This window comes from Dromiciops gliroides, chromosome 1 (assembly GCF_019393635.1).
Source record: "Dromiciops gliroides isolate mDroGli1 chromosome 1, mDroGli1.pri, whole genome shotgun sequence".
Lineage (NCBI taxonomy): Eukaryota > Metazoa > Chordata > Mammalia > Microbiotheria > Microbiotheriidae > Dromiciops > Dromiciops gliroides.
The window spans coordinates 59,280,873-59,301,862 of record NC_057861.1 but is presented as its reverse complement, the minus strand read 5'-3'; the positions used below and the strand labels follow the sequence as shown (position 1 = coordinate 59,301,862).

The following is a 20,990-nucleotide window of genomic DNA, read 5'->3' as shown; positions in this document are numbered from 1 at the left end:
AAGGTTCCTTCGAGCTGTGGCATTGTGTTCTAAGATCTTTCCAGTTTCAGTTTTCCTTCTTCTAAAGTCCCTCCTGGGTCTGACATTCTATGTTCTAAGAGTCCTCCCACCTCAGACATTCTAAGAGCCTCCCCAGCTCTGACACTCCCTGTTCTAGGGCCCTCCCAGCTTTGAAGTTCTATGATCAGCCCCCAGCACCGATGTTCTGGTTCTAAGCGGCCTTCAAGCTCCAACATTCTGACTCTATCAGCTGGGTCCCGCGAGCCTCGTCACTCTGCGTTTCCTCTGGCCTGAGGCTCCCCTACTCAGCCACAGGGTTCGACCGCGGCCGAAGCTCAGGAAACTTGGGGGCCGGAGCTCAGGAAACTTGGGGCCCGCCCACCCCTACTCAATTTCCCAAAATCCCACCTCCCTTTCCGGAAGCCGGGCAGATAGCGTCCCAACATCTCAGTGCGCCTGCGCCCCGGCGGCGCGCACGTAACGTACGCCGCTGTGTTCTTTCCCATGCGCGTGCGCTAGAGGCCGAGGGCCGTTCCCAAGGCCGGACATAACGGTTCCAGGGCGGAAGTGGAAGTGAGGTTCCGCAGGTTGGCTGCGCCCGCCTGCTCGCTTCAGTGCCGCCTACTCTGTAGCTGCCGCGCCTCGCCCTCGAACTCTCCCAGCCGCTGCCGCTGCCGCCGCCGCCGCCATGTCGGCCAGCGCCGTGTATGTGCTAGATCTAAAGGGCAAGGTAGGGAAACCCGGCCTCGGCCAGAGCCGCTTCACCTCGCCGCGTTGCCTGGTAACGGCCCCTCCCCAAGGCGGGGGCGGGGACTTCCCCCACCCTACTCAGGTCCCTGTCACCCTGTCACTGTTCCCTAGGAAAGCCTTTGACCTCCGCCCTACAATCTCTGGCGGTGGCTACCACCCCAGGGCAGCCCATCACCTGCACGAGCACTTAGCACTTGCGGTGTGCAGTCAGCCTAGAAGTATTTATTAAACACCTACTATGTGCCAGACCATGGGGCTAAACTCTGGGGATACAAAGGCAAGAGACAGTCTCAGCTCTGTCGTAGGACCCCGGACATCTAGGCGGAAGGGACCTCATGGTTCAAATGAGGAACTGAGGCCCGGGGAGCATGAGAGAGGGGATTTGAACCCAGGGCCTTTCGCTACCCAGCCAGGGCTTTTCCCACTGCCCCTGGAGAAGGGAGATTTAGAGGAGCTTCTGAACTTAGCCATGCAATCGAGGAGCTGAGCCAGGTCTAGGAGGAAAATGAAATGCCGCGGTGGTGATACGTCAAAGGTCCGTGTTAACTGCATTAGAGGAATATAAAGTGAAGTGGGAGGAGTTGGGGGAGGGAGGGACAAAGTGAACCGAGGTGGCATCTGGGTTAGCCTTTGGGGGAGTCGACGAGATTCAACAGATTCCAAATACAATGAGCAAAGGAAGCAAAGATACAGCCAGAAAGTGAGGGGTATGTTTGGGACCACAGGGAACTGTCCAGTTTGACTAGAGCCTCGGGGTATAGATGGGAAGAATGTTTGAAAAAGGAGGGTGGCTCCAGGCTATGGAGTGTGGAGAATGCCTGATGAGGCCATTGAGCTTTGTGTAGGAAACAAGACCTCGGAGATCCCAGGGAGGGTCTGACCCAACCCTGACCTGAATGTACAACTCTGTGCCACCCCGTTTAGGTTGATCATCTAGTCTTTGCCAGAAGACCTCGAAGCATCTTTGTCTTAGTGGGGTCCCATTGCACTTTTGGCTAGCTTTCATTGTTAGGAAATTTTTCTTTGTCATCAAGCCTAAAATTTCTAATTTGCAGCTTCCTCATCGTTCCTAAATCCATTCCCTGGGACTAAACAGAACAAGTATGATCCCTCTTTCTAGGTAACTGCCATTCAGATCATTGAAGGCGGCTGTCATATCCCTCCTAAGCTTCTCCAAGCTAAAGACCTCAAGTTCCCTCAAATAGTTATCACGTGGTGTGAATTCAAGGTCCTTCATAGTTCTTCCTCCTCCATCCGGCATTCTCCAGCTTGTTAAGTTCCTCCTTAAAATGTAGCATGCAAAGGAAGGAAGCTAGGTGGCCCAATGGATAAAGCACCAGCCCTGGATTCAGGAGGACCTGAGTTCAAATCCACCTTCTGACACTTGACACTTACTAGCTATGTGACCTTGGGCAAGTCACTTAACCCTCATTGCCCTGCCTAAAAAAAAAATGGCATGCAAAATCAAACAGTACTCCAAATGTGGCCTGACCAAAGCAGAGTCAACAACAGAAAATACTACTCTTTTTTGAAAAGAGAGATTTACCTTTTTCTAGCCCCAGCAACTCCCTTCTTCTGCATGATCCTCTAAAGATGACTGACAGTGGCTCAGAAATAGCATCTGAAAGTTCTTTCAGTATCCCAGAATGTAATTTGCCTGGGCCTGGTCACTTAAACTTATCAAGGGAAGCTAGGTGCTCTTTTAGTGTCTCTCTGTTTGTTCTGTCCTTTCCAGTCCAAAGACCATTCTCGTTGGCAGAGAAATAGAAGCAAAGTCATATTGAATAATTGTCTTTTCTCCATTCCTTATCATTGTCCCATCTACACTAAAAATCCTTTTTGTTGTCCTTAGCTTTCCTTGACAATCTTAATTCATTTTGAGTTTTAGTGTTCCTATTACCATTCTTAAAGGACTTCAGTGTGGCTTAAATAAATTGTATTTGATACGTTTTGTTTTGTAGCCACATATAATTCCCAATAAATGCCCGCACAGATTTCTTTACAAAGTACATTCCCTGGAGAAAAAAAAAGTTTATCGATTATTAACAGAAAGGTGAGATGTGTCCTTTAACTTAGGTAGTGTGACATTGACCATTATTTTTTACCAGAATTTTACTGCCTCTCCAGTGTCAATTGTATGTACTTACCATCATTGTGTATATTGTCCTTTTGGCTTTGCTTCCTTCATTCCGCATCATTTCATATGAATCTTCTCATAATTCTCCAAATTCTTTATATTTGGCATCCCTTATGGCCTGATAATTTTCCATTGTGTTCATATGCCATTATTTGTTCAGCTACCCAATTATTAGATAAATGGTTTATTATTACAAATAAATCTTTTTTGTTATTTCTAAATAATGTTAATGAATAGTTTGGGAGAGTTCTTATCAATTCCCCTTTATTAATAATAGCTGACATTCATATAGCACTTTTAAGCATTACAATATGCCTTAACATGCTCATTTCATTTGAGCCTCCCCACAACCCTGTGAGGTAGGTAGTACAAGCATTACTATCCTTTTTTAATGGATGAGGAAATAGCTTCAGAGAGATTAAATGACTTGCTCATGATCACAACAGTTTGTATGTGTGATGTACATTTTTGTACATAGGGGTTTTGCTGTCAGTAACCTCCTTGAGGTAAAGTCCCAATTGTGGGACTGTAGACATTACTGGCTTATAGGATCATAGATTTAGATCATTGGCACAGGCTATGAAGTCACATAGTCAACCAACTATTAGTCGACCAACCTAGTCAAAAATCTCCCATCCTTTAGAGAGATTGAGGGTATTTGTTCTTTGTGGTTAATTGCTGATGGGATTCTGGGGGAGCTGAGAAATTAAAGGGCAGTAAAGTGAGTGACTTGTTTGATAGGAGGAGGGGGAGGAGATTGTTCTCTTTCCTTCCAGCACTTTTCCTTCTTGATAGGAAAATAGCATGACTAGCGCTGTTGCGATGTTGCAAAGCCTGTTAAGTGATTTGATCTGTAACATCAACATTGGACATTGACCAAAGCTAACATCCAATGTGTAATCCATTGTTGAGCCTCCTTTCCCTGGAATTGCTTTTAAATAAGTGCTGAGGTGATTTAAGTGTTTCATGCAAACAGTGAACCAACCATCACGTGTCTTTGTCCCTATTTCTTCTGTGTAAAGTTCTTTCCCTTACTGACACTTAGCATGCAGGTAGATAGAGCATTCCTTAAGCACTCACACCATTCCAGGCATTGTACTAAGCTCTGTGCAGACAAAGCCAAGCAAAAAAGACAATTCCTAACCCTGCCTTCAAGGAGCCTACATTCTAAAGGAAGAAAGCAACACATGCAGGGGTTCTGGAATTTGAGGGGTCGGAGTGGCCAGGAGGTGAAATCTGGAGAGTGAGAAGTGAGCAAGAACGAAGGAAGCCTGGCCTGGGTACCATAAGGGGTGAAATAGTGGCCTAGGGCAGGAACTCCCCAGTCAGAGAAAGGGCCCCGTAGCAGAGGAATCTCTAGGGTAAGAAAGGCGAGGTCTAGAACATGAGGAATTCGGCTGGGAGTAGAAGGAATTTCAGAACTGTACTCTCAGCATCTAAAAGTAGGCCTTCCTTTGGTGGACTGAATCCCAAATTATCTTTATCTTGTCTTTCCCAAGCCTGCTGACAATAGAGGTTTCCGTGGACATTTGGTACCCAGGAGTACCAAGCCAGAAGGACTTGAAGAGTCCAGATACAAAGGGAGAAGAGGCCAGAACAGCATTGTTTAGGAAGAAGACACTTTAAGAGGGACATGTGCATGCTAGAATTCATGCCAAGGAAGGTGACAGGATCTCAACTGGAAGGAATCTCTGAAATCATCTAATCTAGGCCATCTCTGCAACCATTGGCTGAAAGAAGTAGGGGTATTTATACTGGATACGAGAAACCTTGGTGGGAGCAAAATCACTCTGAAGCTTTTCACATGGAAGAAGAAGCAGACTTATTATGGGGACCCCAAGAGCCAAGCATCCAGAACCCTGGATTCTGGTCCCATCTCTGTCTCTCCTTCCTCTTTTGTGGCCTTTTAAACTGTTTCCTCCCTCCGGACTTCTGTTCCCTCATTTGGGAAATGAGCAAACAACTTAAATGGACAAATGCAGTGTTGTTCATGTGAGACTTAGGCTGGGAAGGAAACTGGAGCTATTGTTTAACTTAGGTATAAGAGTTTCTGATCTTAAGTTAGGCATAAATTTTTTTCTAAATAATAGAATGAATTAGTTCATAGACCTAGATTAGAAAGCCATTTTCATCACAATTAATAGCTAGCAGTGAGGTACCTGAGAAGTCTGGCAATATTTGTCTAATCTGCTCATTCAGGGTTTTTTTCTTTTTCTTTTTGTTGTTTTTGTTTTTTGTTGTTGTTGTTGTTGTTGTTTTGGTGAGGCAGTTGAGGTTAAGTGACTTGCCCAGGGTCACACAGCTAGTAAGTGTCAAGTGTCTGAGGCCAAATTTGAACTCAGGTCCTCATGAATCCAGGGCCAGTGCTCTATCTACTGCGCCACCTAGCTGCCCCACTCATTCAGTTTTGTTTTGTTTTAATTTTTTTTTTTAATGAGGCAATTGGGGTTAAGTGACTTGCCCAGGGTCACACAGCTAGTAAGTGTTAAGTGTCTGAGGCCAGATTTGAACTCAGGTACTCCTGACTCCGGGGCCAGTGCTCTATCCAGTGCACCACCTAGCTGCGCCCCACCCCCCCCAATTCAGTTTTAACAAACATTTCAAAATGATGATACATGCTGATGGGATGTAAGTGCCTTGAGGGTAGAGGCTGTTTCATTTTTGTCTTTGTATTTCTGGTGCCTCGGACTTAGTAGATACTTCATAACTGTTTGTTGATTGATTATAGGCCCTTCTAGTGTGCTGTAGAGGTGATTCTTTTTGATTCAGTCCAAATCTATGATGTCAAAGGTATAGGGAGCTTTCAAGATAGAAATGCATTCCATAGTGTAATTTAAATTTGTAGAGTGTTTCCTAGTGCACTAAGAGGTTAAATGACTTGCCCATGGTCACACAATTAGTATATATCAGGCATGATTTGAACCCATGTCCTTCTGGCCACAAAGGATTTCTGTCCTCTTAGGACTTACATTGTAACAGGAGATATAATATATCATCTTTTCTAGTAATTTATCTGTAGCTACATAAGAGAGGTACAAACTAAGTGCTCTGAAAAATCATCTTTTTTTTTGGTGTGAGGCAATTGGGGTTAAGTGACTTGCCCAGGGTCACACAGCTAGTAACTGTTAAGTGTCTGAGGCCGGTTTTGAACTCAGGTCCTCCTGAATCCAGGGCCGGTGCTCTATCCACTGCGCCACCTAGCTGCCCCCTGAAAAATCTTAAGAAGAAAGAATTACTATTAATGGATAGGAAACATATCAGGGAAGTCTTCATGGAGAAAGTGACGTTTGAGTTGTGTCTTAAAGGATAAGTCAAATTTCAAAAAGCATCTTTTGAAATTTCAAAAAGCATCTTTAGAAAGAACACTAGACTTGAAATCAGGAAAACACAGATTCAACTCCAGATCTTAATGCTTACTAGCTGTGTAGCCCTGGACCAGTCATATAACCTTTCTGAACCTCAGGTTTATCATCTGTAACATAAGGTTAATCATGTTTGCATTACCTACCTCACAGTGTTGTTTTGAGAAAGTCGTTTTGTAAATTTCAAGTTCTATGTAATTGTGAATAGTTATTATTTTAGGGCAGTTTGAAAGAGAGAGAGGAAAGGAAAGGGCAGAGTATGTCCAGGTGACATTGAATAGTAGAGTGAAAAGTACTAAGGAGAAGTAGTGAGGTAAAGCTGGAATGGCATGTTATTGCCACATTTTGAAGACCCTGAATGCCAGACTAAGGAGTTTGAAGGTAAATCGGAATATCAGATGATTCTGAACAGAGAAATAACATGATCAAGATCTGTGCATATAGATCTGACAGCAGTGTGAAGAATGAATGATGGGCAGTAAGGATGGAAAGAGTGAGGAGGATGCTATTGGCCAATGTAGTAGTTCAGGGAGGCTGAATTGAGAGCCTGCAAGTGGTGATAGGAGGAATAGTGAGGAGGGGACAGATGCCAGAAAAATGGCAGAGGGTAACAAGGACAACATGGAGGTGGCGAAGGTTTTAATTATGAGAGACTGGGTGAATGTTGGTGCTAGCAGCAGGTTTCAGGGGAAAGATAAGCGACTCAACTTGGAACATATTGTTTGAGGTGGTGGTGGGATGGGATGTATATATCTTTTGTTTTCTTTTTGTGGGGCAATAAGGGTTAAGTGACTTGCCCAGGGTCACACAGCTAGTAAGTGTCAAGTGTTTGAGGCTATATTTGAACTCAGGTCCCCCTGAATCCATGACCAGTGCTTTATCCACTGCTCCACCTAGCTGCCCCTTGATGGGATGTATATATCGAAGAACTATATATTTGGGGCACAAGTCTGCCAGAAGCAGTTTTATTAATTAAATTATTCTAATCCCAAGTATTTCTTTTTGAGAGACATCCCCAAAAAGCAAAATTTCTCCCTGCCTTTGAATATCTGTCTCTGACAAACCATTTTCACTTTGAGAATTTATAGCAAATTCAAATTGAGAGTTTATAGCATTCAAAAAAACCCCAAATTCTACAGTGAGATAAAACATACTGACAGTGTTTGGCTTTGATTCATCAGACAGGCAATATCTGTTGCCAACTCCTGTCTACTTTATCTTCAACTATCTCTTACATATGCCCCTTTCTCTCCACTGCTACTGCCACTACCCAGTGCAGGCCCTTATCACCACACATCTGCACTATTGAAGGAACCTGCTTGTTTGTCTCCTTACCTCTAGTTTCTCCCCAATCTAGCAGTCAAAGTGATCTTCCTGAAGCACAGATCTCATTATGTCACCTTCCTATTCAGGAAACTCTAGTGACTTCCTATCAGTTCCATGATTCAATGTAAAATCATGTGGTATTCAGAACCCGTCATAACCTACCCCACTCCCCACCTGTGTAGTCTTCCAATACCTTACTCAGTCCCATATACTCTGTAGTCACGTGTCCCTGGTCTCCTTGCTGTTCCTCAAACAAGAGACTCTCTCTTCCAGCATTTTTTTTAAATTTTTTTTAGTGAGGCAATTGGGGTTAAGTGACTTGCCCAGGGTCACACAGCTAGTAAGTGTTAAGCATCTGAGGCTGGATTTGAACTCAGGTACTCCTGACTCCAGGGCCGGTGCTCTATCCACTGTGCCACCTAGCTGCCCCGATCTTCCAGCATTTTTACTGGCTCTCCTCTATGCCTGGAATTCTCCTTATCACCAACATCTCCTCCTCCTTTCTCTGACTTTCTTCATGTCTCAGCCAAAATCTCACTTCTACAAGAAACCTTTCCTGGTTCCCCTTAGTGGTAGTGCCTTCCCTTCGTTAATTATCTCCAATTTATGTTGCACTTAGTTTGTTGTGGGGTTTTTTTTTTTGGTTTTTTTTTTTTTTTAGTGAGGCAATTGGGGTTAAGTGACTTGCCCAGGGTCACACAGCTAGTAAGTGTTAAGTGTCTGAGGCCGGATTTGAACTCAGGTTCTCCTGACTCCAGGGCTAGTGCTCTAGCCACTGTGCCATCCAGCTGCCCCCTAGTTTGTTGTTTGTACACAGTTGTTTGCTTGTTGTCTTTCCCTTTAGACTGTGAGATCCTTGAGAGCAGGGCCTGTCTTTGGCCTTTCTTTGTTTCCCCAGAGTCCTGTGCTGGCCCATAGTAGGTGTTTAATAAATGCTAATTGACTGACAGAAAAGTAGTGACTTAAAATGTAGGTGAACTGTGGGGAATGAGTTTCCCAAACCATTCAGTCTGGTCAAGGATGCAGAAAGGCAATAACCTTACCTAGATTAAGGTGTTCCCACTCTTAGACTGGTTACTACCCTTACTCCATTTTCCTGTACCTTAGAATTCTTGGGGTTTTCTTCCTTTTTCTCCCTAGGTGGTGGTATTACATTTTCCCATGAGCTAGGAAGGGGGAACATGGAGGAATAGAGGGATGGCAGTATTGACACCTGGAGATGGGGCTTAGATTCCATTGTCTTCCTTTTACAGAGGAGGGAACTAAGACCCAGAAAGCTTCAACGTTGTGCCCAAAGTCATACACTAGGAAGTAGCAGAGCCAGTTTTTCTGGGGATGCTTGGGGGTGTCTCTGGCCTTGACTCCACTTCAGTTCTTGGAGTATAATCAATAGTGGGAGTCTTAGTAGAAACAAAAGATGTGTCAGGAAGCATGCTGGGCAAGCACTTCTGGAGTTCAGCCACAGAGTATTAGACGTTAGCAGTTTTTGTTCTGTGCTGTCCAGGGTGAAGGTTAGCATGGCCTGATCCGCAAACAAGTGTCCAGGAAGAGAGGGTAGTAAATAATGTCAAATAGAGAGAGAAGAGGTCAAGGATTAAGACTGAGAGAAGAAACTGCCAGATTTGATAATTAAAAGATTGTTAATAGCTTTGGAAAGAGCAGAGACAGTCGAGTAATGAGGTCAGGAGCCAAATGCAAAGAGTTGAAGAGTGAATGAGAAGAAAGTAAAGGCAACAAGTGTAAATGACATTTTCTAGGAGTTTAAAAATGGGAGAAAGAGAAGAGAGATGAAGGGTCTGGTGCGGTTTGGTGAATGCAGAGCCAGGTTCTGCAAGTGACAGTGGAGGTCCTCCTGATGCTGTGAGTCATCAGTCAGTTGACAAAGACTTATTATATGCCAGGCAATACACTCCATGTGTGAGAAAAGGGGACAGCCATCGCTGAAGAGCCTAGAGATAGGTTTGGTTTTTAAAAGAAAGTCAGGGCTCATTCAGTGTCAGAAAATAATATTTAGTGTGAAGGAGAGCTGAACAATAGAACAGGCACAGAAGAAGGGACAGGCAAAGGATAATAGGGATTGAAGAGGGAAGGGGGATGAGCTGCACCAAGGAGGTCGGGGCAAAAGGGTTTTTCATTTTGACCCAGGCCTCCAATGGTAGTTTTGAGCAACTGGAATGAGGGGAACCGGGGTGGGGGGGGCACGGTGTTTAAGATTTCCTTATAGGACAAGACCAGAACTGAGATTACAGAATGAGGCAGTCCCAGGGCTCAGAATATCATGGTAGTTTATCAGGGCCCCTACAGGAATCCCATGGTTTCCCATGGTCTCAACTGAAGAGCCCAGGAGGGGGAATGTTTTAGGACAGGGCAGCAGGAAGGAGGAGGCCCTCCAAGTAAGGTCTCAAAAGAGAACACAAAAACATACATAAAGCGGGGGCAGCTAGGTGGCGCAGTGGATAGAGCACTGGCCCTGGAGTCAGGAGGATCTGAGTTCAAAGCCAGCCTCAGACACTTAACACTTACTAGCTGTGTGACCTTGGGCAAGTCACTTAACCCCAATTGCCTCACCAAAAAAACACAAAAAACCCATACATAAAGACTCTGGGTGATTCAGAAGATTGAATTGGAAATGCAGGCAAATGCTTTTTCTTTTACAGGTGCTTATCTGTCGGAATTACCGAGGAGATGTGGACATGTCAGAGGTGGAGCATTTCATGCCAATCCTGATGGAAAAGGAAGAAGAGGGGATGCTATCTCCCATCTTGGCCCATGGAGGAGTTCGTTTTATGTGGATTAAACACAACAATTTATACTGTATCCTTTTGGAGAATGCCTCTAGGGGTCTCACATTATTCCCAAAGAAAACCCTGGGTATGTGACTATAGCTTTGGAGACCTGAGTTTTATCCTCAGCAGCATCACTAATTTGCAGTGTAAGCTTGGGCAAGTCCCTTCTCTTCTTTTTGCCTTCATTTCCTTACCCTATAAAATGAAAATGTTGAATTAGATAATCTCTGAAGTTCTTTTTATCTCTGCCATTCTATATTTTATGGACTCCCCCAGCCCCCTTTCTATACACACATACTCTCTCTGTCTCTGTCTGTCTTTCTATCTATATTTATCTTTCTATCTTTTCTCAGGTCCATGTTCATGTTGCTTATTTCCCAACATCCATCCCTTGTTCTTTTCTAGACTTTCCCACTACTCCTGTCTAAGCCAGGGTACCAGTTCCTTAACTCAATAAATGCCCTATTTTCAAGCATCTTGTTATTCCCCCAGATCTGATCATATTAAAGGATAACTCTCTTTAACACAATGTAAAGAAATTACCCCAAGGCCTAGCTCAACTTGCGTTTTTTCTTGTTCTTATTCTGTTTTACAGGCCACATACCAGAACTGTTAAGAGTAGTAACCCTGGGGCGGCTAGGTGGCGCAGTGGATAGAGCACCGGCCCTGGAGTCAGGAGTACCTGAGTTCAAATTTGGCCTCAGACACTTAACACTTACTAGCCGTGTGACCCTGGGCAAGTCACTTAACCCCAATTGCCTCACTTAAAAAAAAAAAAAAAGAGTAGTAACCCTTTTGTCTCTTCTCTACTGCCATCACTTGAAATGACCCTAAACAAGAAGGCACTAATGGCAGGAACCTGAGGGGCCTTCTTCCCCTTGGCAGATGTAGAGTCTGACACTATTAAGGAATAAGGTTTAGGATTCAGCTATAACTGCTGTTCCATTCCTGTTTGAAAGGCATTCTTTATACATTGACAGTCCATAATGTAGGCAGGCATTATCCTTACTTCCTGAAGCAGACCTCACAACTGGTCCAATTCATCACAGCTGTGCCACTAAAATTCCCAGCATGCTCAGAGCTGTGATGTTTAAAATCTAAATTGTGGTCACCTTAAATTAGAAGCTTTAGCACCAGTCCTTGGGCATTAAACATTTATTAAAGCATACAGATATTCCCATGGAGTTCAGAAAGTTAAGAAAAAAGCCTATTTAGCCTAGAGTTCCAGCCTGGTCTGGTTCTTCCTCAAGTCCTCTGCCACAAGCCTGCTTCAATCACAAACTCTCTCCAGCAAATTAATTGTGGAAGCTTTTTATAGGTCTGGAACAGAGGCGGTCCTTACACACTGCTTCAAGCTGATTGGTTGGCATCATCCAAATCCATTGGTTCTGAAGGTGTTCTCAAGGTGTGATTACAATCCAGTTAACTTGAAGTAAGCTAATCAGCAGTCAATCACTCTCACTTGATTCAATCAGTCTTGATTAATCTCCAGGTGGGTCTTTGAGTATCTGCTAAATCTCATTATTTCATCACAGAGCCTAAGGGTGAAGGAAAGAATTTAAGAGAACTGATAGATGTTAGAAGGACCTGAATAGAGCACCAGGAAGAGAAAGCTCTGAGTAGTTCCTAAATGTTTACACCCTTATGGAGACTGTGTCTGTCTGAACTTTTCATTGTGCTTAGTGTGAGGATTGAGGATGTATACCAAAGACAGAAGATGGAGACTAAGCAGCCATGAAGGCATGCACTGCCTCAGTCCTACTCGTCTGCCAGACCAAGAGTGGGGCAGGGTGATGAAACAGGATGGAATGGATTTTGCCCCTGGCCCAGGGCTGTCCACGATGCATGGCACTGCTTGGGGGGGGGCGGGGGCAGACCCCTTTGCTGGCACATTGCAAGGATAAAGAACACTAAAGCAAGTTGAGATTAGAATTACATTCTAAATGTTTACACCCTTCTAGACATTTGTCTAGAATAGCTTCTCAACCTCCTTGGTGTCATGGGCCCCTTTGGCAGCCTGGTGATGTCTGTGGACCCCTTCTCAGAATCATGCTTGTACATGCATAAAATAAAATACATTTGATCACCAAGGAAACCAGTGATATTGAAATAATATTATGAAAATGTTTTTAAAAGAAAGCTCACAGTGGCAGGTAGGTGGCACAGTGGATAGAGCACCAGCCCTGGAGTCGGGAGGACCTGAGTTCAAATCCAGCTTCAGACACTTGACACTTACTAGCTGTGTGACCCTGGGCAAGTCACTTAACCCAACTGCCTCACTAAAAGGAAAAAAAATTTGAAAAAAAAAATTGCAAAGAAAGCTCACAGACTGGTTCACACTCAGGTCAAGAACCCACGGTCTAGAATGACCAGAATAATAATTTACACATTTCTAGAGCATTTAACGATGGACAAAGGGCTTTCCTCGTGGCAAGTCGATAGTAATGCTTTCGATTTTTGTCACCCCTCTCAACTACCCAGTTAGGCTTTATTAATCACATTTTACAGGTGAGGAAATTGAAGCTCAGAAGAGTAAAGTGACTCACCCAAGTCCCCATTGAGTGAGTGACAGGCCCAGAGCACCAGACTTTGGGCTTCCACCAATGGCCTTGCCATTGTGCTACACTGCCTTTCGTTATTAAGCACTCAGAAATAGCTACAAACCCATAAGTGCAAAATAGGCCACAACCTGAACACAAGTGCTGTAGCACTGACAGATAGGGACATAAAAGAAAGAGATAGTCACAACTGGGGTAGAGAGGGAGTAAATTCTGGAGGTCATTCTGATGGACATGAGGCTTGAGCCAGGCCTTAGAGATTAGGGACAGGGTTTCAGATGATTTGTGCCCTTCTCATTTGGGGGCCACTGCCATATATATCCTGTCGATGGTTGATCTACGGTGTGATCTGAATTACCACAACAGCCCCATCAGGTCTCTTGGCCTGTAGCAGAGTAAATGATTATCAGACCTTTCCAAATGTATTCCCTTCAAAGGCTCCTTAATAGGTTTTCTGTCAGTGGTTGCAACATCTAAGAAGAATGCCTGTGTGTCTCTGGTGTTTGCCTTTCTTTACAAGGTAGTACAGGTAAGTGCCAAATTGGGAAATTAGGTTTTCCTTTCCTTGATAATCTAACTTCATTCACCCTGCACAGCCAACCTCAATAGGACCCTTGCAATGTGTCCTTTGTCCCCCAGAGGGCAGTACTCCACAGAGGTTGCACCTTGGACATTGACAAGAGTCATGCAATGGTGGAGTAGAGAGTGGTAATAGGGAATAGTTTGAACCAGAAGGTCATGGGGGTAGGGGGGGAGGGTTGAATGAGAATACCATTTGACAGTGCTCCTTGGGAGGAGAGATCATATCCAGGTAGAGGTGAGGAGTGGGATGCTATTCTAGGCCTAAGGAATGACCTGTGTGAGTGAACAGAGGCAAGAAAGAGCATCCTGGAATGTATAATAAAAATAAGAATAACAATAATAATATATGCAGGAGAGTACCAGGAGACAAGAGGAGCAAAGCAGAGTAGAACTTGAAAGCCTTGAATACCAGGTTCAGGAATCAATTTTGTATTTGATAAGCAAGGACACATTGCTAAAGGCTCTTGAGCAAGGAGGGGAGGTTTGATCAGACCTGAGCATTACTTAGGAAAATTACTATAGTAAAAGAGATTGGAGATAAGAGAGCCTGAGTCAGAGAAATAGGTTGACAGACTATTACAGTAGTCTAGGTTATGTGGGTCTGGCAGAGTTAGGAAAGCCAATTAGGAAGGAACAACACATTAGAGAGATGACATATTTGCCAGGAGTCTAGATCTAAGAGTCACAAGCTCTCCTAAAGGTGATAGAAGAAAGGAAACATCTAGAAAGAAGAGAACATGGGTAATTGCAGGAGAGTGTGCTGCTGGGCAAGTTTTAGACCAGCCAGTCCTCTGTCTTCTAGCCAAGTTGAACTTTTCCTCCTGCTTGTAAGTACTTGGTTTTCCATCTTCAACATAGAACTAAGAAAATTAAATGTTTCATTATCCCAGCACAGATAATTTGAGAGTGACATATAGGCTAGACCAGGGCTTCTTAAACTGTTTCCACTCACGACCTCTTTTCACCTGAGAAATTTTTATGCAACCCCAGGTACATAAGCATATAAAATAGGTATACATAACCTTTTACTGTTGCCCAATTTTTTGTGACCCCCACATTAAGTTATGTGACCCCATATGGGGTCAAGACCAATAGTTTAAGAAGCCAGGGGCTAGATTGCCAAGTGCCTTTCCAAGTAGAAGAGTCAGAGATATGTAGGAATTAGCTGTGAATTTTTCATGTTTTTTCTCTCTTTTATGTTAGGTATTTTCTGAATATTTCAAAGAGTTGGAAGAAGAGAGCATTCGTGATAATTTTGTTATTATTTATGAATTACTAGATGAATTAATGGATTTTGGATACCCTCAAACCACTGACAGCAAAATTTTGCAAGAGTGAGTATCAGTAGCTCCATGTATCTCCCCTCTTCCAGTTCCACCTTGTAGCATGGAAATAACCTTTCCATGGCAAGTCCGTCTGACAGGCATGGCCTGGGGGATGATGGACTTTGTGTCTGTCAGGCTAGCTCTAGCTTATGTATGAAGAGGGACCTTTTCATCCATGGAAATTCAAAAACTCTACCGTGATTTGGGCAGGAGGGGAGCAGCACTTTGATTCGATGTGGGTCAGCCCCTGTAGCACCAGATGACAGCTTCTCAAAATCCTGAAGCAATGTACACTGGTATCCCAGTGTTACTGATATAGCTTTAGAAACACTATTTGTCTCCTAATATGTCATCCTTGAAGGGCTTGAATAGCCCTATATTGGGGCTCTGCAGTCACAATTTAATGTGGATTCGATGCCTGAAGTGGTCATGATACTTCACTCCGTCAGAATGTTTTTGTTAGGACTTATCTTGCTCTCCTGAGTTTCTTTATTAGCAGACATGGGTTAATGGTTTCTTTTTACTTGGGAAAACCAGAAATTAAGCTGCTCTTTCCTAGAGCTTAAGTAGATTGGGGGGAGGAGGTGGTACCCATCTGGATTAGATCCCTATAAACCCCCTACCAACTTTAAGGTTCTACTCTATCATTCTGTGCTTTAGGATATTTTTTCTAGGCTGCCAAGAGTTTCCTTTGTTCACTTCTTGAAGTGTAACATTCAGTCAAGTGACTAAAGTAGTTATTTCTGTGTTAGTCATACTTTCTTAACACTAATCATGTGATTATAAAGATACATCACTCAAGAAGGCCACAAACTAGAAACTGGAGCCCCCCGTCCACCAGCCACGGTCACTAATGCTGTGTCTTGGAGATCTGAGGGAATCAAGTATAGAAAAAATGAGGTGTTCCTGGATGTCATCGAATCTGTTAACCTCTTGGTAAGACCATTGATTTACTTGCTTTTTTTTTTTTTTTGAAACGAAAATAAAAGCTACTAAACTTTGTAAATTAGCAGATCTACAGAGGCCTAAGACATCCCCAAGTCAGTGTGGCAGAGTGCTGAAATTTGTTTTGTTTGGTTGTTCATTAATTAACAAAAATCTATTTTCTCTCTCATGATATACCCATGGGAAAAAAAAAGAAAAAGAAAACCCTTCTAACAAATATGCATAGTCAAACAAAATGGATTCCAGCTTTGGCCATCTCCCCCCAAAAAATGTCTCTTCTGCAACCTGAGTCCATCACCTTTCTGTCAGGAGGTGGTAACGTGGATCATCATTTGTCTTTTGGAATCATTGTCAGTCATTGAGCTGATTAAAGTTTTTCCATCTTTCAAAGTTGGTTGTTTTTTACAGGGTTGTTGATAGTATAAATTTCTTCTTGTTTTGTTCACTTCACTCTTCAACAGTTCATACCAGTCTTCCCAGGATTCACTGAAACCACCCCATTTCATTTCTTTTGGCACATGGTATTCTCTTCCATTCACGTACCATAATTTGTTCAGCCATTCCCCCAGATGATGATGAGCCCTTTTAGTTTCCAATTTCTAGTTATTACAAAAAGAGATGCTATAAATGTTTTTTCCTCTTTCTTTGATTTCTTTGGAATATCAGTGATAGTATTTAATTAACAATTTCTGGGGCATAGTTCCAAATTGCTTTCCAGAGTGGCGGTACCAATTCACAGATCCACCAGCAGTGCGTTAATGTGCCTTCTTTCCTGCAGTCTAGCCAGCATTTGTCATTTTCCTTGTTTGTCAGTTTTGCCAATCTGATGGGTATAAGGTAGAACCTCAAAATTGCTTTAATTGGCATTTCTCTAAATATTAATGATTTTTGTATGACTATTGATAAATTGGATTTCCTTCTTTGAAAACTTCTTGTTCATATCCTTTAATCATTTATCAATTAGAAAATGACTTAGTCTTTTAAATTTAAGTCAGGAACTTATATACCTTGGAAATGAGATTTTTATCAGAGAAACCTGCTGAAAAGATTTCTCCCCAAATTAACCTGCTTCTCTTCTAATTTTAGCTGTGTTGGTTTTATTTCTGCAAAAACTTTTAAATTATATGTTATCAAAATTGTCTGTTTTGTCATCTGTGATCCTCTCTGTCCTATCTCTTGTTTGGTTGAGATTGCAGAACCATGAGTCATGAAACCCGGATCTGAACCCTTATTCTGGCTCTTGCTGGTATGCAGCTGAGCCATGTTCTTTTTTTATTTTTTCTGGTCCTCTATAAGATGAGGGGGTAGGACATGATTTCCAAGGTCCTCTTTGGTTCTTATGTTCTATGAAACCACATCTAGATAAACAAGACCTACATTAGGTCTACTTCACTTGGTGTTAGTATCAGTGGGGCTTAAGAGAAAAAGGTTCCTAAAGTTTTAAATTTGGGAAGCAAGGAAAGGATCCAGATAATCTGTGCTGTCTTCCCACTTATTCTGCCTGAACTTATTCTTTCTAACTCAACACCAAGCCGAAAGTACAATTTGTTCCTCCTTAAACTGACTTCTATCTAGCTTAAGGAAGTGGGAGCATTGGAACATCTGACAGTGATAGTAGCAGGAACTTAGGTTTCTACCAATCCTTTCCATTGGGTCTTTGGGCACAGAGTGGAAGATAGTCCCATAAAGATCTTAAGTAAAACTAGACAAGGCTAATTTTACATATTTGTCAAACTTTGGTTGAATGGCTTATTTTTGGCTAAAAGAGAGGGTCCTTTTTTCTGAAGAAGTGGAAAAAGTATTGGACTTGTCAGAAGGCTTGGGTTGGACTCTTGTCTTTGGTACTCCCTGGTCACTTTACTTCTCCAAGTTTCTATTTCCTCCTGTGTAAATAAGGACAAACTCATTTTGGAGGTAGAATTGACAGCACTTGGCAACCAACTGAATTTTGGGAGAGAAAGAGAGTAAAGAATCAAGGATTCTTGAACCTATGTGACTAGAAAGTTGGTGTTTCCCTCAACAGAAATAGTCGAGTTAGGAGAAGTGGGTTTAGAAGGAAAGCCTAATGAGGTCTGTTTTGGACCTGTTGAATTTGAGATGTCAGTGACTCCAGGTGGAGTTAATTAGCAGGCAGTTGATGGTGTGGGACTAGAGCTCAGGAGAGAGATGAAAGCTGGAGAGGTAGATTTGGTGTCATCTGCATGGAGATGATACTACTTTATTGAAAGCCTAGTCAGACTTGTCAAATTCTATACCATCTCAAGATCTGTCCCAGACTCCCCCATTGCTAGTGCGTCCCCTCTGAGATTACCTTCAATTTATGCTCTATCTATCTCACACACGTTGCCTTTTTGCATGTTGTCTTTCCCCATGAGAATGCTTGCTCCTTGAGGACAAGGGAACATGTTTTTGCCTTTGTTTGAATCATCAGCATTTATCACAATACCCGGCACATAGTAATCACTTAATAAATGCTTGTTGATTGATTGATCTAATTTCATTATATTAATGTACAAAGGTTCTTTGCAATCCATCCCACAACAGTTTTGCCTAACCTGCTTGGTTCTTCACATAGGTCAGCGCCAATGGGAATGTCCTCCGTAGTGAAATTGTGGGCTCCATTAAGATGAGGGTGTTTCTCTCAGGAATGCCAGAACTTCGCCTGGGCCTCAATGACAAAGTTCTCTTTGACAATACAGGGCGTGAGTATCCACACCAATGGACTCTTTGTGAGCTCCATGTCCATGCTTCCTCCTTAGTGCATCCCTGCTGTATAAGGACTTAGCCTTTTCTTTGGTAGGGGAAGAAAACCTCTCTACCCCAGGAAGAAGAGTTTGCTAAGCAAATAAATGATGTGAATGAGATTTTAAGGCAAATGTTAGCTTTCCCACAGGAAGAACCAGATTTCATGACCTTTTGAAGTATTCATTTTTCAGGACGGCACTTTATGCAAATTATTTTTATTTTTTCTTTAAAATTGGGCCATTGCTAGATTGTTTGGAATTGCTGTCTTTGTGTAAAATCATGAAACTACATTTCTGTCTGTTTCAGACTAGCTTTACCAGCAAGTCTAAATAAGTGAGATTCACCATATTTTATATGGTTTACTCCATAAATATATAGAATCCCAGAGCTTGAAGGGTCCTCAGAGATCATCTAGGCCAGGAACCTCCTTTTTCAGATGAGAGAGATGAGGCCCACAAAAGGGACATGACTTGCCAAGGTCACACAGCCAATCATCTATTCAGCCAGGATGGGGAATCACAGTTTGTTCGTCTCTGACAGTCAGTAAAACGTATTCAGTGTTTACTGTGTACTAGCACCATGCCGAGCTCTGACAGATACAAAGACTAAAAATAGTCCCTGCTCTTGAGGAGCTACCTCGAATGGCGGAGACAACATGTACAAATAGGGTGTAGACAGGATAAATTGGAAATAAAGAGGAAGACCGTTTGGAGGATAGCCAGAGAGAATGAATGCCCAGAGTCAGGAGATGGAGGATCTTGTTGGAGGAACAGAAAGGAGTCCACTGCCACTGGATTACAGAGTACGTGGAGGGTAAGGTATCCGTAGACTGCAAAGGCAGGAACAGGGCCAGGGTATGAAGGGTTTTGAATGCCCTTCAAACAGAAATACTGGAGTTTCTTGAGTAAGGAAGAAGATGACGTGGTTAGACCTGAACTTTAGGAAAATCACTTTGGTGGCTGAATGGAGGATGGATGGGAGTAGGGAGAGACTTGAGCCAGGAGTCCCACCCACAAACCATTGCATTGTCCAGGCAGGAGGTGAGGAGGGTCTGCATCAGGTGGTGGCAACATTAGAGGAGAGAAGATGGGGAGAGGGTGCATATGGGAGAGAGATTGCAAAGGTGAAAGCAGCAGGCCTTGGGCAACAGATGGGTCATGGGAGGTGAGAGCAAGGGAGGAGTCAAAAATGACTCCTGGGTTTTGAGCCCAGGGGACTGGGAAGATAGTGGTGCCCTCAGCAGCAATAGAGAAAGAATGGGGGAAGGTTTGGGAGGAGGAGAAATAAATTCTATTTTGGACATGTGGAGTTTAAGATGTTTATAAACTATCCTGTCGGAGGTGTCCAGGAAGCAATTGGAGATGTCAGAGGTGCCCAGAGAGGTTTGCATTGGTAGATTTGAGAATCATCTGCATGGAGATGAGTGTTGAACCCGTAGGAGCTGAGGAGACTACTAGGGGCAGTAGTACCAAGGGAGAAGAGGAGAGGACTCAGCACAGAGCCATGGGGGATAGCCAACGTTAGCCTTGGAAGAAGATTCACTCAGGGAGACTGAGAAGCATCAGTCTGATAGGTGGGAGGAGAACCCGGAGAGGAGAGTGTCTGTCACGTGGTGCAGAGAGGCCTACCTCCAGCAGAGCTGCCATGTGAGCCAAGCAAGTCATTGACCCTCTGTGTGCTTCAGCTTCCTGCTTCGCCTCTCAGGGTCACTGTCAGCCTCAGGTGGGGTAAGCATCAAGGGCTGGCAGAGTCCAGAGTCTTCTAGAAAGGTCAGCTGTTCTTGTCCTCATCGTGGTTATGAGCCTCCTGCTTGGTCTCCCTGCCTCAAGTCCCTCCCCTCTCCGGTCCATCCTCCACCCAACTGTCAAAGTACTCTTTCTAAAACTCGGGTCTGGCCACACCACCCCCTTCCCTACTCAATAAACTCCAGTAGCTCCTTTTGACCTTCAGGATCACATATAAAATCCTGTTTAAAGGGTATTCAAAGCCCTTCATACCCTGGCCCCCTCCTACTTTCCTAGTCTTCTTACACCGTCCTCCCTCTTGCTCTATGCAGTATCCACATGTTCTGCCCCACACAGTGTGAGCCGGGATCTTCTCTGTGTATCCTGGCTTTTCTGTTCTTTGAACAAGATGCTTCATCTCACCTCTCTCAGCATTTTCTCTTGTTGTCCTCCCATGCCTGGAATGATCTCCCTCCTCATCTCTGCCTCTTAGTAACCTTGGCATCCTCTAAGTCTCAGCTAAGATCCCACCTCTAAAGAAACCTTGCCAATTCCCCCTTAATTCGAGTAGCTTCCTTCTGTTAATGATTTCCGACTTATCCTGTCAATAGCTTGTTTGTCCCCAGCTATTTGCATTTGCCTCCCCCATTCACCTGTGAACCTCATGGAAGCAGGACTACCTTTTGCCTCTTTTTGTATCCCCAGAGCTTATGGTGCCTGACACAAAGCAGGTGCTTCCTTAAATGCTTA

At 43.5% G+C, this 20,990-nt stretch overlaps 1 protein-coding gene across 1 annotated transcript in view; it reads left to right on the top strand.

Moving 5' to 3' along the window:
* The first annotated feature begins 535 nt into the window (after positions 1 to 535).
* AP1M1 (adaptor related protein complex 1 subunit mu 1) overlaps positions 536 to 20,990 on the top strand; it is a 31,787-nt gene continuing 11,332 nt past the window's right edge. Inside the window, exons 1-6 of the mRNA XM_044002672.1 lie at positions 536 to 730; positions 10,233 to 10,389; positions 13,381 to 13,448; positions 14,705 to 14,835; positions 15,615 to 15,762; positions 18,347 to 18,473. Of these exons, the coding sequence (XP_043858607.1) occupies positions 689 to 730; positions 10,233 to 10,389; positions 13,381 to 13,448; positions 14,705 to 14,835; positions 15,615 to 15,762; positions 18,347 to 18,473 (673 nt within the window). The 5' untranslated portion in view covers positions 536 to 688. The remainder of the gene's footprint in view (positions 731 to 10,232; positions 10,390 to 13,380; positions 13,449 to 14,704; positions 14,836 to 15,614; positions 15,763 to 18,346; positions 18,474 to 20,990) is intronic.